We start from the raw sequence: 12054 nt of genomic DNA on the forward strand, positions 1-12054 counted from the left end.
TTTGGAGGATAAGAGGCTTCCTAACAGCAGGAAGCTGTGGAGCAAATATACTGGAGATGTTCTCACAGGATGCAGGGCCCTCCAGAGACATCAATTCATGAGGGGCTCTGCTCCACAACTCCCTTGCTATGCCACTACAGGGACCCCAATTTGTCTGGGGCTCCCCTTCACAGCATCCTTGCCATGACCATTAATCCAGCCCTGCTGGCGGTCCACACAAGCAACAGATCTTCCAAGTGAGCAAAGCCCAGAACGAGACACTTTGCAAACACAAAACAGATTCTCCGTCTTTATTAGAGCAGGCAGGCAGTGCACATAACCTCACACTAAAGCAGCCCTGGAGTCCAATAAGCATGACAGCAAAATGCACATTAGTTGATTTATTGAATTTCTCATACCGCTGCGTGCCAAGAGTGGGAGGGAACGGTGGCTTCAGGAGGCAGCCGCTATGGTATCCTGGAGAATCAGAAGCTCTCGTGTGTTTCCACTGAGCAGTAAACAAACCACCAATTCCAGGCCTTCCCACACACCAGCATTTCATAAATTGGCTTTCCCTGACATCCATTCTGCTTTGGGGATGGCTTCTTTCATACATTCTGTCTTGATTTTATGGCTAAATGCAATCATGGTGATCTATCGGTGCATAAGTGAAGCTACTCAGAGCTTTTGATATGAGGCAATTAGGACAGAAAACCCATTTTAATTTTCCTTCCAGGAACAGACTGTGTCCGATTGTAGCCCTGCTTTTTCTTAGTAAATGATCTACAGACGTCAGCACTGCAAGGGGACCTGAGCAGCACCTTGACAAACTGAGCAACTCTCTTGGATGGAACAGGAGATGCTCATGAGAACAGCCATCTTGGATCAAGCCAGGGGTCCATCCAGGACAACTTCCTGGCAATCGGTGAGAAATCCACAAGGGGCACACGCGTTCAATGCACCCCCCAATCTGTGCTCCCCAGCAAGGAATGCGCAAGTGCTCAGTGCCTCTGGCACGACATCACATCCTGCAATAGCGAGTCCCTCTGTACTTCCTCTTCTTCCATCTCATAGAAACAGAGTGAGTCACAGGGGACTTCCTGGGCCATCTAGTCTGACCCCTGGCTCCACTCACGACATGCCCACCATGGGCATGTCCAGCCCGTCCTTGCACACCCTCACAATGGGGCCTCCACCTCCCATGGAAGCCCATTCCACACCCTCGGGCTCCTGTCAGGAAGTGCTTCCTGGCACCCAAATGGAACCTTGGAATCTCCTGCCACTCAGCTCCATGAGATGACCCCACTGAGCTCTAGGCATTGTGGAAGAGGAAGGAAATGTTCCACCTCATGCGTGATTTTGGGTACCACCACCACATTTCCCTTTATTCTGGGCTAACAGTTTCACTCACTGCACCCTTTTCTTCACATGGGAGCTGCTTTTACCCTGTCGATCATTTCAGTTGCTTTTCCTGCACTTTTGTACAATACCTGGAACGGTGCACAGAATTCCAGGTGTGGTTGCACAACCGTTTGCTTAAGGACAGCAGAGTATCGGCAGCTGCATTTTTGTTGTTTTCTTCATTGCGCCTGGTTTGAAATTTGTCTTTTTCACGGCAGAAGCGTGATGGGTCCACATTTCTGTTGAGCCGGTCACAACCCCAATCTCTCTCTCAGACACTCATGCAGGGTTGACCGTTTTTGTTACTACACAGGCACTGACATCACTGTAAGAGGCAGGGTTCAGGGCGCAGCAAGTTCTCCTGAGTATGGTCTGAAGGCACGAATCGCATCTACCTTGTTGAAGCTAAGCAGGTCTCGGGCTGGCCTGAGCTTGGAGGGGAGACCCTCTGGAAACCGCCTGCAGTCACCTCGAGGGAAAAGTGGGATATGCTTATGATCAGTCAGTAAGATCTTCCGGTGCAGACTGCGCTGTAGCAGACCGGTGCTCTGGGAAAAACCTAGAAATATGGACAGGCATGCCCCATGCTGGGCAAACGCCTCATTTCACACCACGATTCTGCAGAACGGGAAGAAAGTCTACAGACCTGGGAAACTGACAGCACAGATCTGAAAGAAAATTCTTTAAACATGTGCTACATCTTGCATCCTGCGGATCTGTCCTGTCCTTCCGGCTTCTGGTCAGCTTTTGTCTCCCTCCAACAGTACAGGGGCTTTCCAGAATAGCGAAAGGTGTGGTCTTACGCACTGGCTGCAATTCCCAGCATGCCTCGCTACTCCACACCTAACCCTCAAGAGCTCTGTAGAAAAGGGAGTGACTGCAACGGTGTCTTGCGTTGCAAAGCCAGACTGCAAAGCCAGGTCCAAGCAGGCATCGCTGAAAGAGCGGTCCGTTCCACTTACCTTGCGGCACACCTTCCTCCTTCCCCCGTGTTGGATTTCAGACTGTAAGCTCCTTGGGGCAGGCTCCATGCCCTTGCACCAAGAGCTTCTCGGGAAAAGCAAAGGCGGTGTTCCCAAGACCCTGTGCTCTTGTCCACAGCTCACTCATTTTAATGGAACTCGAACGCAGACGAGTATCTGGATGAATTGTGTCCCACCTACCGGTCAAAATCTGCTGCCAGAACACTCTCAAAAACTCACAGATCTTTAATTTTAAACTGAAAAGTTTATTGAAGGGTTTTGAAACATCTCCAGTACAAAAATAAGGGACTTCCCCACAGGGTGGAGGAGTTCACATGCAAAGCTGCCTTCTGACTGGGGTGAGACAAAAAGGATCTGTGTGCCCTGCGGCCAGGTGAGGGGGCAAACCAGGAGAAGGCCCGAAGCCTAGCGAGATGCTGCTCCACCTTGGCCTCCTGCCTGGAGCAGCGGGATAGAAAGCTGAACAAAGCCCACACATCCCGGGGATATTCCAGGAACACCCTGGAGACTCACGGCTCAGGGGCCTTGTTTGAGCTGCTGGAGGTGTTTGCCACGCAGCATCGCTCGGTCACACAACGGGCTGCACAGTCTCCAAGCCACGTGCCGTGGGGGCATCCAGGGGGTGCGGCCCCCACAGACAAGCCTGCCCACTCCAAATCTGGCTTGCCTGGATCCAAGCAACCCCTATGCCAGAACGGCATGTTTTCGCAGTGGTGGGCAACCTGCGGGCCAAACGCGGCCCTCCTAGTCAAGGCTGGAGTCTCCATGGCCCCACGGTGATCGAGCTGCTGCAGAAACCCAGCAATACGTTGAGCTCCCGCCCCTGTAGGGGGGCCAGGAAGGTGCTGCCCAGGCCCACGCACCCTTCTCTGCAGGGTGAGCATCTGCTGCCATCCTGCCACGCGCACAAATGCACCCACACATCTTCCTACTGTAAACACGCTGAGCACTTTCACCAGCAACATTCCATAATCGACGATGGGACATTAATGGCTCGCAACGCTGCGGGGCAGGATAGACACCTGCCACGTGATGAAGAGGCAACGGAAGGCGGGGGACCCGGAAGCTGTCCTTTTCCGCAACGGGGGACTCATCCCTTGCATCCTCGTTTCACCCTGGGGATCGCGCCTGCTGTCAAAATGGATCCTGGACTATTGTCGATGCCAAAACCCAGCCCGTGCTTCAGTTGCTGGCCAGGCTTTGCAGCAAAACTCAGATGGGCCTTGGGGAAGCGTAAGGGAAATGTAGGAACGGTGCAGATATCCATGACAAAGGGAACAGATGAGAACAATGGCAACATTTTTTCCCATCTGACTCCCCATCATGTCCGAGTCCTGAGCATATTTTTATGGTATATTTTCAGGTAAGGGGATTGGACGGCAGGTGCCTTCCGCACCTTGTCACAAAACTTGCTGCAAGGCAGACGCCTCTCCAGCTTTAGCAGTTCTTGGTAAAAAAAAAAAAAAAAGAGAGAGAGAGAGAGAGACATCCAAAGACTCCTTGTTCCTTCAAGGTTTCTTTTCTTTTTGGTACAAAATTTCTAAGAAATTCCTTTTCTTTTTGATACAGGGCTTAAGAAAATCTGTACCAAAATTCCATTCCAAAAAAAGAAACTCTGGGGAGGCTGGCTCTGAAAGGAAAGAGCCAGTGCTGCCTTGAACCCCCCCCCCCCCTTCGGACTCATCCCTCGAGTTCTAGTAGTCTCTGCCGAGTTTCCAACACGATCTCCTCCATCACCTCTGGCTTCATAAGGTCTTTGATCTGTAATTTTTAAAAAGAGGGGGGCATGGAAATACAGAGCCAGACCCTTGGCTCATCTGGCCCAGTATTGTGAACACTGACTGGCAGAGGTCCTCTAAGGATTCGTGCAAACCTGAATCCCACCTGCGGGTTCCAGGGACCAAACGTGGAGCCTTCCCCGTGCAAGAAATGCACGCTGCCGCTGGCCTAGGACCCTGCCCCATCTGTCTGCACTTACACACAAAAGCACATCGCATCGCACTTGTGGCATAGACGCACCCCACTGTATTCAGCCGAAACACCCAGTTGCTTTCGTCAGTCATGATTAACATGCTGTCTCTTTCCCTCTTGTGGAAAATCCAAGGCAGCTTGCTTTGCCCTGTTTTATCCTCATAACAATAATTCTGTGAGGTTGGGCCTCAGGTCTGTGGCCAGCCAAAGACACCCAGCCCGCTTTACGGTTGAGTGGGGAAGAGAACTCTGATTTCCCAATCTAATACTCCCAATATTATCGTATCACACTGACTTATTTATTCATTTTCTGAGCCCCCCTGTGGTCAAAGCTACAGGATAAAAACACACACAATCGATGATAAAACCGTAAAACTTAAAAACAAAGAAACTATGTCAGGCGAAATAAACCTCAAGTGCTTGAAGCATAAAAGAAGAGAATTTTTAAATCCTGCTTGGAACATATTGCTTCTTTAACAGCAGCATTTTTTAAAAAAATCAAACCTTCATTTATAAATCAAACCTTCATTCCAGGAACCCTTAATACTAAATCAAAGACCTCCTCAGGCAGGGAGACACCTGGGCAGCTGTGTGAGTAAGGCACCAACAGACCCATCAGGCTGGGCTGTTCCAAATGCTGCCCTTGGCTAATACTGTAGAAAAACTGACATGCTATTTCACATTCTCTTCCTGCAGGGAAACTGTACGGCCTTCATGGAAACCCACAAAGTGTGTGCACGGGCGCGCGCTTGCAGGCAAACAAGCCAACGGTGTCTTCCACAGCTCAGACAAACAGAAACAGCGCTAGTCAGAGAGGGCCTCCCGGGCCATCTAGTCTGACCCGCAGCTCCATCCAGCTCCACTCACAACATGCCCACCATGTGCATGTCCAGCCTATCTTGGAACACCCGCACCGATGGGGCATCATGCCCTAACTTATAAACCTCTCCCCCACATGACACTAACCCGTCCCGCACCCCCACCCCACCCATACTACTCCTGTCGCAAAATACACCAACACAGAAACAGACGCATGAATCCATCAACCCCAAAGACCACCCCCGCAATTCTGGCCTTCCAAGTCCGAGGGTCACGCCCTCCCATCACTCCCTACATCCGTGTGGCAGCCCACCCTCTGCCTTCCCCACCCACCGCTCTCTGGCGCAGACACGGGCACGCCCCCTCCATGCCTCCTCCTCGCCCTCCCTGCCCCACAGCACTGCAGCAGCCTCCTACCCTGCCCATCTCCAGCGCGACGTGCATGCCTGCCTCTCTGTGTCCCTCCCCACCCCATTCCCTCCCCACCTCCAAGCACCACCACAGGAGGCGAAACAAAAAGCTCCTTAACAACAGCGGCCGACGCCACGGCCCGCCCCCCGGTGCTCTGCCCCCCTGCCCGCCCCACTTGGATCCTCCACGGGCCCCTCCACGGGCCCCTCCGCCCCCCTGCCCGCCCCACTTGGATCCTCCACGGGCCCCTCGCGCACCATGGAAAGCTTTTACCAGAACCGGTACCTGGTGAGGAAGGGATGCTTCGTAGCAGTACAGGATGCTGGTGTCATACAGCATCAGCTTCTGTGTGACCAGAGCGACGACGCAGTTCCGGAGGCGGGATATCACTTCCCGGTCGGAAAGGGGCACAGGCTGAAAAGCAGGACAACCCCCGAGTGGGTGATTATCGTGGAAATGGCAATCTCTGTGGCCGTCTGAGCCCTGCAACAGCAGCGGGTTGGACCACCGCCTTCTGGCCCCTTCCAGCCCGACCGCTCTAGCATCGAATGAAAATAGCACCGAAATAGCATGTTCGCCGTTCTCGTGGGTTCGCCTCGCAGAGCGCCCAGCCAGCCCAGAGCAGCATGACGGTTTGCCCATTTCTGTTGCTGAAGTGTGAGAATAAGAAAAGTGCTCTTCTAAGGAAAGATGGTTCGGATTACAAGCTGAGCAGCGCAAGCCCTCAGAATGGGCGTTCCTACCGTCAAGCTTTGGAGAGCAGATTAGAACCTGTGAAAGGATCCCTGACTCAGATCAGCCAGGAGCTGCAGAAAAGGAGTCCAGTCACGGCTAGCTGAGCTCTGTCCCATGTCAGTCGGCAGCTGGCCCAGCCAAGCTTTCCAAAAACCTGCATGGGATCGATCCCAAGCTCTCCAAGAACACCTACAGCCCACAATAGGGATCAGCAACTGCCAAACCCTCAGCTAGAGCTGGCCTTTGGCGGGCGGATGAAGTGCGATTTGGCAAGGCTTCCACCGCTGCACCCACAGGCCACGGACTCACCTCCAGGTTGGGGGTGAACCCCCCGGCCTCTTCATCCTTCCGCTCGGGCGTCGGGTAGATCCAGATGAAGCCGTTGTTGCCGAGGATGACAGAGGCCCCGCAGGGCAAGTCGTGGAAGTGCGTCTTCTGCCGTTTCACGAGCGACGGGGACACTTGGACTAGGACTCCCTGGCCCAGCTGGAAGAGGGCAAGAAAGCAGTGACTGGAGGGCAACGCAAGGCCGCCGGTGTTCTGGGGAATCGCCAGCATGGAGCACCGGCTTAGGTATGATAGGAAGTATCTGCCATCAATGAGCCACAGGCTAAGAGCCCAGCCAAGGGATCTTTGGCCCTTGCCCTCTGGCTCATGTCTGGCCAGCTCTTCCCAATCTGGTAGCCGCCAGATACTTGGGACTTTCAACATTCGCCAAGGGGCTAATGAGGCTGACATGCAAATGTCTGTAGGCACAAGGGTGGGGAAGATCTGCCAGAGCCTTCCTCCCAAGGAGCAAGCATCTTTTAATTTCTTGGCTGCCATCACCATCTGCAGCGATCTTGCAGCCTGAGAAAGTAACACCTCAAAATGCCCTACACTTGCTTAATTCCAAGTCACCGCATACACGCATGGATGTTGCACTGTCCTTCCGGAGGGGAAGAACTGACCTCGAGGGGGAAGGAGGCCCACCACACCCCTCTTCCGCGCAGCTCAAAACCAAGTCCATCTGATCCCGGGCAGACGGACTTTTGCGAATCACAAGACAACCCAGGTAACAAAGCCCGATGCAAAACTGGAACACCCACTCACCTTTCCGTATTTCAGGCTCCGGGTATGCAGTGACACCGCCCCGTCAGAGAACACCGCTTGGACCTCTGCCTGCCAGGAGTGCTTAAGGAAATGAGACAACTGCAGACTGCATCTTTTGGAACTCACTCGCTGCCGGTCCCGATGCGGCTCTGGCTGGATGCCGCTAAGCATATGCCACACGGCACAAGGCGTCGCAGCATCCTGGACAAAGCTGTCCTCACAAGGTGACACAGCTGTGACCAGTTCAGCAACTGCTACTGCAGCTTTGCGGTGGACTTGATCACCTATGGTGAGCCACAATCTGGTCCAGGCCACCAGACAGGGGAGCTTAATTAATGGTAAGGTTCTTTTTCTCTTTAGAGTGCATGTGATTGAGCACAGTTGTGGGTAGGCCCGGGTACCAGTACAAGGAGCTGTGCAAGTCCTTCTCAGGCTGCTCCCGTTCCATCTTAAAGGGATGTAGGCCAAAGAACTACATAGGCCAAACTGCTTCATCTGGGAAAAAAAGCATTTCTTCCCGCCTCGCTAACCTGCTCTCCCACTAGAGGCATTCAAGGCAAAACTGGACAGGCGTCTGAGTGGGATGGGGTAAACTGGTGTCCTGCAACAGCAGGGGGCCGGGCCCAGTGGCCTGCAACTCGAGGTCGGTTGGGTGTCCTTAAGGGGGCAAACAAGGCTTTTCAGACGCTTTCCCCTCACTCAAAGCAATTGCAGGGGTCCACACAGTTGCTGCTTGTTGGCTTCCCTTGCTTCCCACCATAGTCATCCATCTTCTCCCTTAAATACATTATGAAAGAAAAGATGGGGCAGCAATACAAGGCCTTTCGGCTGCTAGTACACGAATCCTTTCACCTGGAAGCAGCACCCTGAATTCCCCCTTCTGGGGCCCCTGAAGGTCTGACAGGGCAAAAGAACAGAAGAGGTGGAGACATACAGGCAGGGCCCAAGAACTTCTCTGAAATGGAATTTGGCCCCGTGGCAAAGAAGGGTTCTGCACCCCAACTTTGGAGGCCATCCATTCTTCCGTTCACTCCTCGGCCTAAGCCAGGGGGTTGGATACACTGATAAGGTCCCCTTCCTGAAGGTAATCTCTCATGGCCAGCTCATCTTCAGCAGATCTTCGCCTCTGAAAAACAGCACCGGCAAACAATAGCAAGCAAGGTTAGCGAGTCTGTGCTTCAGTGTCACCTGTCGTGCTCGGTTTGAGTAAGCGTTTAATAAACAAAACAAGAGCTTACAGTGGGGAATGGGAGACATACTTCCTGTGCTTTTCAGGGGACGGAGATGTGTTTATTTAAAATGATGTTTAGACCGCCCTCAGGGCAGAAGCCAGTCCTTGAGCCTGCGTGGCTCAGTGCTGCACACAACTCCCATCTTCCCCAAGAGGCAAACCCAGCCATGACTGAGCCACTGCCAAGAAATGGCCCCTCCAGCCAGAGAAAAAGTCTGAGCTTGATCCACCTTGCATCCTCCCCCCGTTGAGAAGGTGCCATGACCCAGCGTGGGCTCCAAGGCTGAAGAACTCCCTTCCACAGAGGGCCCTGTGCTCTGGTGTAAACCACACCAGGTGCTGGATTTAAGGCAGGGGCACACCTCAGCAGGACACCCCCTCCTTGCCACGTTCTTCTCTGCTGCTCTTTCCCTTTGGAGGGGCTCAGACCAGCGAGCCATCCAAGAGGGAATGGGCAAGTTGGCCCACAAGCCACTGCTCCTTTTCCTCACTCCCGCACACTTGCTTTGGGGGTGGGGGCAAGAACAGGAAGTGGCAACAGAGCTGGGGAACCTGGCAAGCGCTCACAGCCACCCTGCACGCCCGTGAGTGGGGAAAGCAACATTATTTCTGTGCTCTGTCAATGCCAATGCCCAGAGCCTGCTGGTTACTCACCAGTTCCCCTCCTGGGAGATTCATGGAAGAAAGCAGTAAGACAGAATCCAGCCGGGAATTGGTCTCCACTTTCCATCTTTTCTGCTGAACCTAAGGAGGGAGAGAAATTGCTCCTGAAACATTGCTTCTAAACCAGCAAGGCATTTCTTCATAGCAGAGCAAGGGGGAAGAAAAAAGACAACATGTGTTCATAGACCTGGCTGCCTTCTGTACCTCACCTGACTTTTCTTTTAAGACAGCACTATACTACCTGTGAGTATTTGCATTTGAGTGTGTACATGTGTGCTTTAAATAAACTGAATTAAAACACGTTCTGTATATTCTGTTGGTAATCTGCTTCGAGTATGATTTCATTTAGATATGTGGCATATACAAATACTGGCACAACAAACATAAGGAACACAGTTCATTCTAGTTGAATGTGGATATATAGAAATGGAACTGGGAATCAAGAAGTCTTTGTTTCAGATCTCACTTTGCCCAAGAAATCGGAATTATGATACTGATGAAAAATACATAAATATAAAATTACAAATTCTTAGAAATTCTATGTAAGCATCAACAAAACTGGACAGATAGTCAAATAAGTTTCCCCTTGGAGGCAACTGATGATTCAATTCAATATTAAAGTTTTCTGTCCTCCCCAGTCTTCTTACTGCCTTCTGAAAAGCAAGCCAGCTAGATAAATGCAAAGACCCTCAAACATTATTTCACGAATACCCCATATTCTACTTTTCCCATAAATTCCAATAAGCTTCTTCGAAAATGTTTATATCTTACCTCTCTATCAGTAGTTACATCTTTCTGATTTTTTTTTGAAACAAAATAAATCTCTACATCTGAAGCCAGAATTTTACACGCATTAAGGAAAGAAATATGGGACTTTGCAACTGCTTTGGATATTTGATGACTGAAAAGTATTTTTGAGAACACAAAGCAAGTCAGTACCTCTGTGATGCGTCCAACCACGATGTCGCCAACTTCACCATTATACCTGCAAACAAAAAAGCAAAGGCAACCTCAGGCTAAGTTCTTCCTGAAGCGTTGGTCTCATTGCTTCTGTTAATAGTACTTGTTAGCACTAAGTTCGATAAAAGAGTTGAGTAGGGCAAAACACAACGACCCCCGATGAGCTGCATCAGCAAGCCTGTGACTTTACAAAAAGGTCCATCAATAGTTGTATAAGTGTGTCACCTCGGGAACTACATAGGTGTCACACGCTTTTGAACACATGTTGCATCAGTGCAAAACATCTGGATTTGACATGCTGCATACTAACACACACACTCAAATTTCAGAGAACCACTTCAGTTCAGGAGCCATGTGAAAATAAATCTGTGAAAAATTCATAGCCCAACGTTTCTTCCCTCAAGCCACAGATGAAGTGCTTTAAAAAAATTGCTGTAGAAAGTTGTATTCTATCCACTTATTGCTGGGGTAGTCAAATTTGGAAGGCTTGGGAGTCTGAAAAAGCTGTAATTTTAATTATTTTAATTATTCCATTTTATGTATTCGGTCGTGGTATAGCCAATTGATTTTGTTTAGGATTTAGATTATTTTACATTGTAAGCCGTCCAGAGACGACAGTGATGGATGGCCTATAAATGCTACAAATAAATAAATAAATAAATAAATCCTCTTTAAAACAAGGCAAAACATGTACTTTGTTTTAAAGTATTCTCATAGACCCAGGAGAATTCAGTTTCCTATTGGAACAGTTCACATGCTCAGTACTACTTGTTTTAAAGGAGAAATGGAGCAGTTTTACTGCTGGTGTAATGCCAAAATTTGGCAACAGCACTTTGAGGGAGAGTGTGCCATGCTGTGGGGGGGGGCACTGGTCTCCCTGCCTTCAAGTTTGGCTGAGACCCCAGCCTTTTCCCCACGACAGGCGTTCGCTACTGGCTCCCTCTCTTCACAGCATTTTCCCTGTATGTTAGCACAGATCTGCTGAATAAGGGCAGCGTGGTCTCAGTCGCACAAAGCAGCTCAAGCCCCCAGAAGTACACAACAAAATCAATATTCTAGCCTCGAAGGTGCCACAGGAGGCTTAGTGGCTTGGGGAGGAAGCGGCCAGCACAGGACCACTCACCTTGTTTTCAGAGCTTTCACACAGACTAGCTTGTTGACCCTGCCCACGACGCCGGCCACCGATGCGACCAGCTTCTCGTCGGCCAGGTAAGTCCCATGGCCCCTGCCGAAGAAAACGGAAAACCACTCTGAAGGCAGCGTCAGCCACTGCCATGGCACCGCCTAGAACCCTCCATAAGTTTGGACTCCGGCTCCCATCAGCCACAGCCAGCGAGGCCAATAGCCACGAATGCCGGAGGCTGCAGTCCCGCCCCAAGCACCTGCAGCGGGGAAGGCGGCTTGAAGCTCTGTGCATGCTCAGGGCACTCTCGGCCACTCGTCTTCTCACGCCCCAGGGCCCCAAAGGCCAACTGAAAGGCCTGGGGGGCGAGGGCGGGCCGCCCCCTTGCCTGCCCCAGACCCTCCGCGCACGCCTCATGCTACGGCAGAGCAAGCGCCCCCAGCAACCCCGCGACGGGAAGGAGCCGCCCCTCACCTCATGTATCCGGGGTCCGTGGTGATCGTGTCGCCGGGGGCCACCAGGTCGCGGTCGCCCTCTCCTGCCCCGCGGGACAAACTCTGCGCCAGCCGCTTGCGAGCCACCGGCAACCTCACCTCCATCGTCGCCATCTTAAATGAGGGCGCACTGCCGTTTCCGGTCACATGGCCTTCACTTCCGCCAGCTTAACGCCTGCCCTTCCGAAGGGT

General features: G+C 51.7%; 1 protein-coding gene across 1 annotated transcript; it reads right to left on the minus strand.

Moving 5' to 3' along the window:
* Positions 1-2587: 2587 nt before the first annotated feature.
* On the minus strand, positions 2588-11976 carry EXOSC2 (exosome component 2). The gene is made up of 9 exons (XM_044440101.1): positions 11843-11976; positions 11369-11470; positions 10225-10270; positions 9277-9366; positions 8452-8517; positions 7392-7460; positions 6609-6785; positions 5850-5978; positions 2588-4124 (listed from the first exon to the last, which is right to left on the minus strand). Exons 1-9 carry the CDS (start codon positions 11974-11976, stop codon positions 4044-4046), a joined length of 894 nt encoding a protein of 297 aa, XP_044296036.1. The 3' UTR covers positions 2588-4043.
* Positions 11977-12054: the final 78 nt, after the last annotated feature.

The sequence above is a fragment of the Varanus komodoensis genome, unplaced genomic scaffold (assembly GCF_004798865.1).
Source record: "Varanus komodoensis strain SLA01 unplaced genomic scaffold, ASM479886v1 scaffold36, whole genome shotgun sequence".
Taxonomy (NCBI): Eukaryota; Metazoa; Chordata; class Lepidosauria; order Squamata; family Varanidae; genus Varanus; species Varanus komodoensis.

Bases quoted from the DNA above. Each gene is read 5' to 3' on its own strand.
- EXOSC2 (XM_044440101.1), bottom strand. From the start codon at position 11,976: ATGGCGACGATGGAGGTGAGGTTGCCGGTGGCTCGCAAGCGGCTGGCG. The intron at 7,461-8,451 runs GTATCCAACCCC...CACTCCTGGCAG, and splicing joins AGGAAGGGGACCTTATCAGT to GCAGAGGTCCAAGCGGTGTT. The intron at 5,979-6,608 runs GTGAGTCCGTGG...CCTGCTTTTCAG, and splicing joins GGTTCACCCCCAACCTGGAG to CCTGTGCCCCTTTCCGACCG.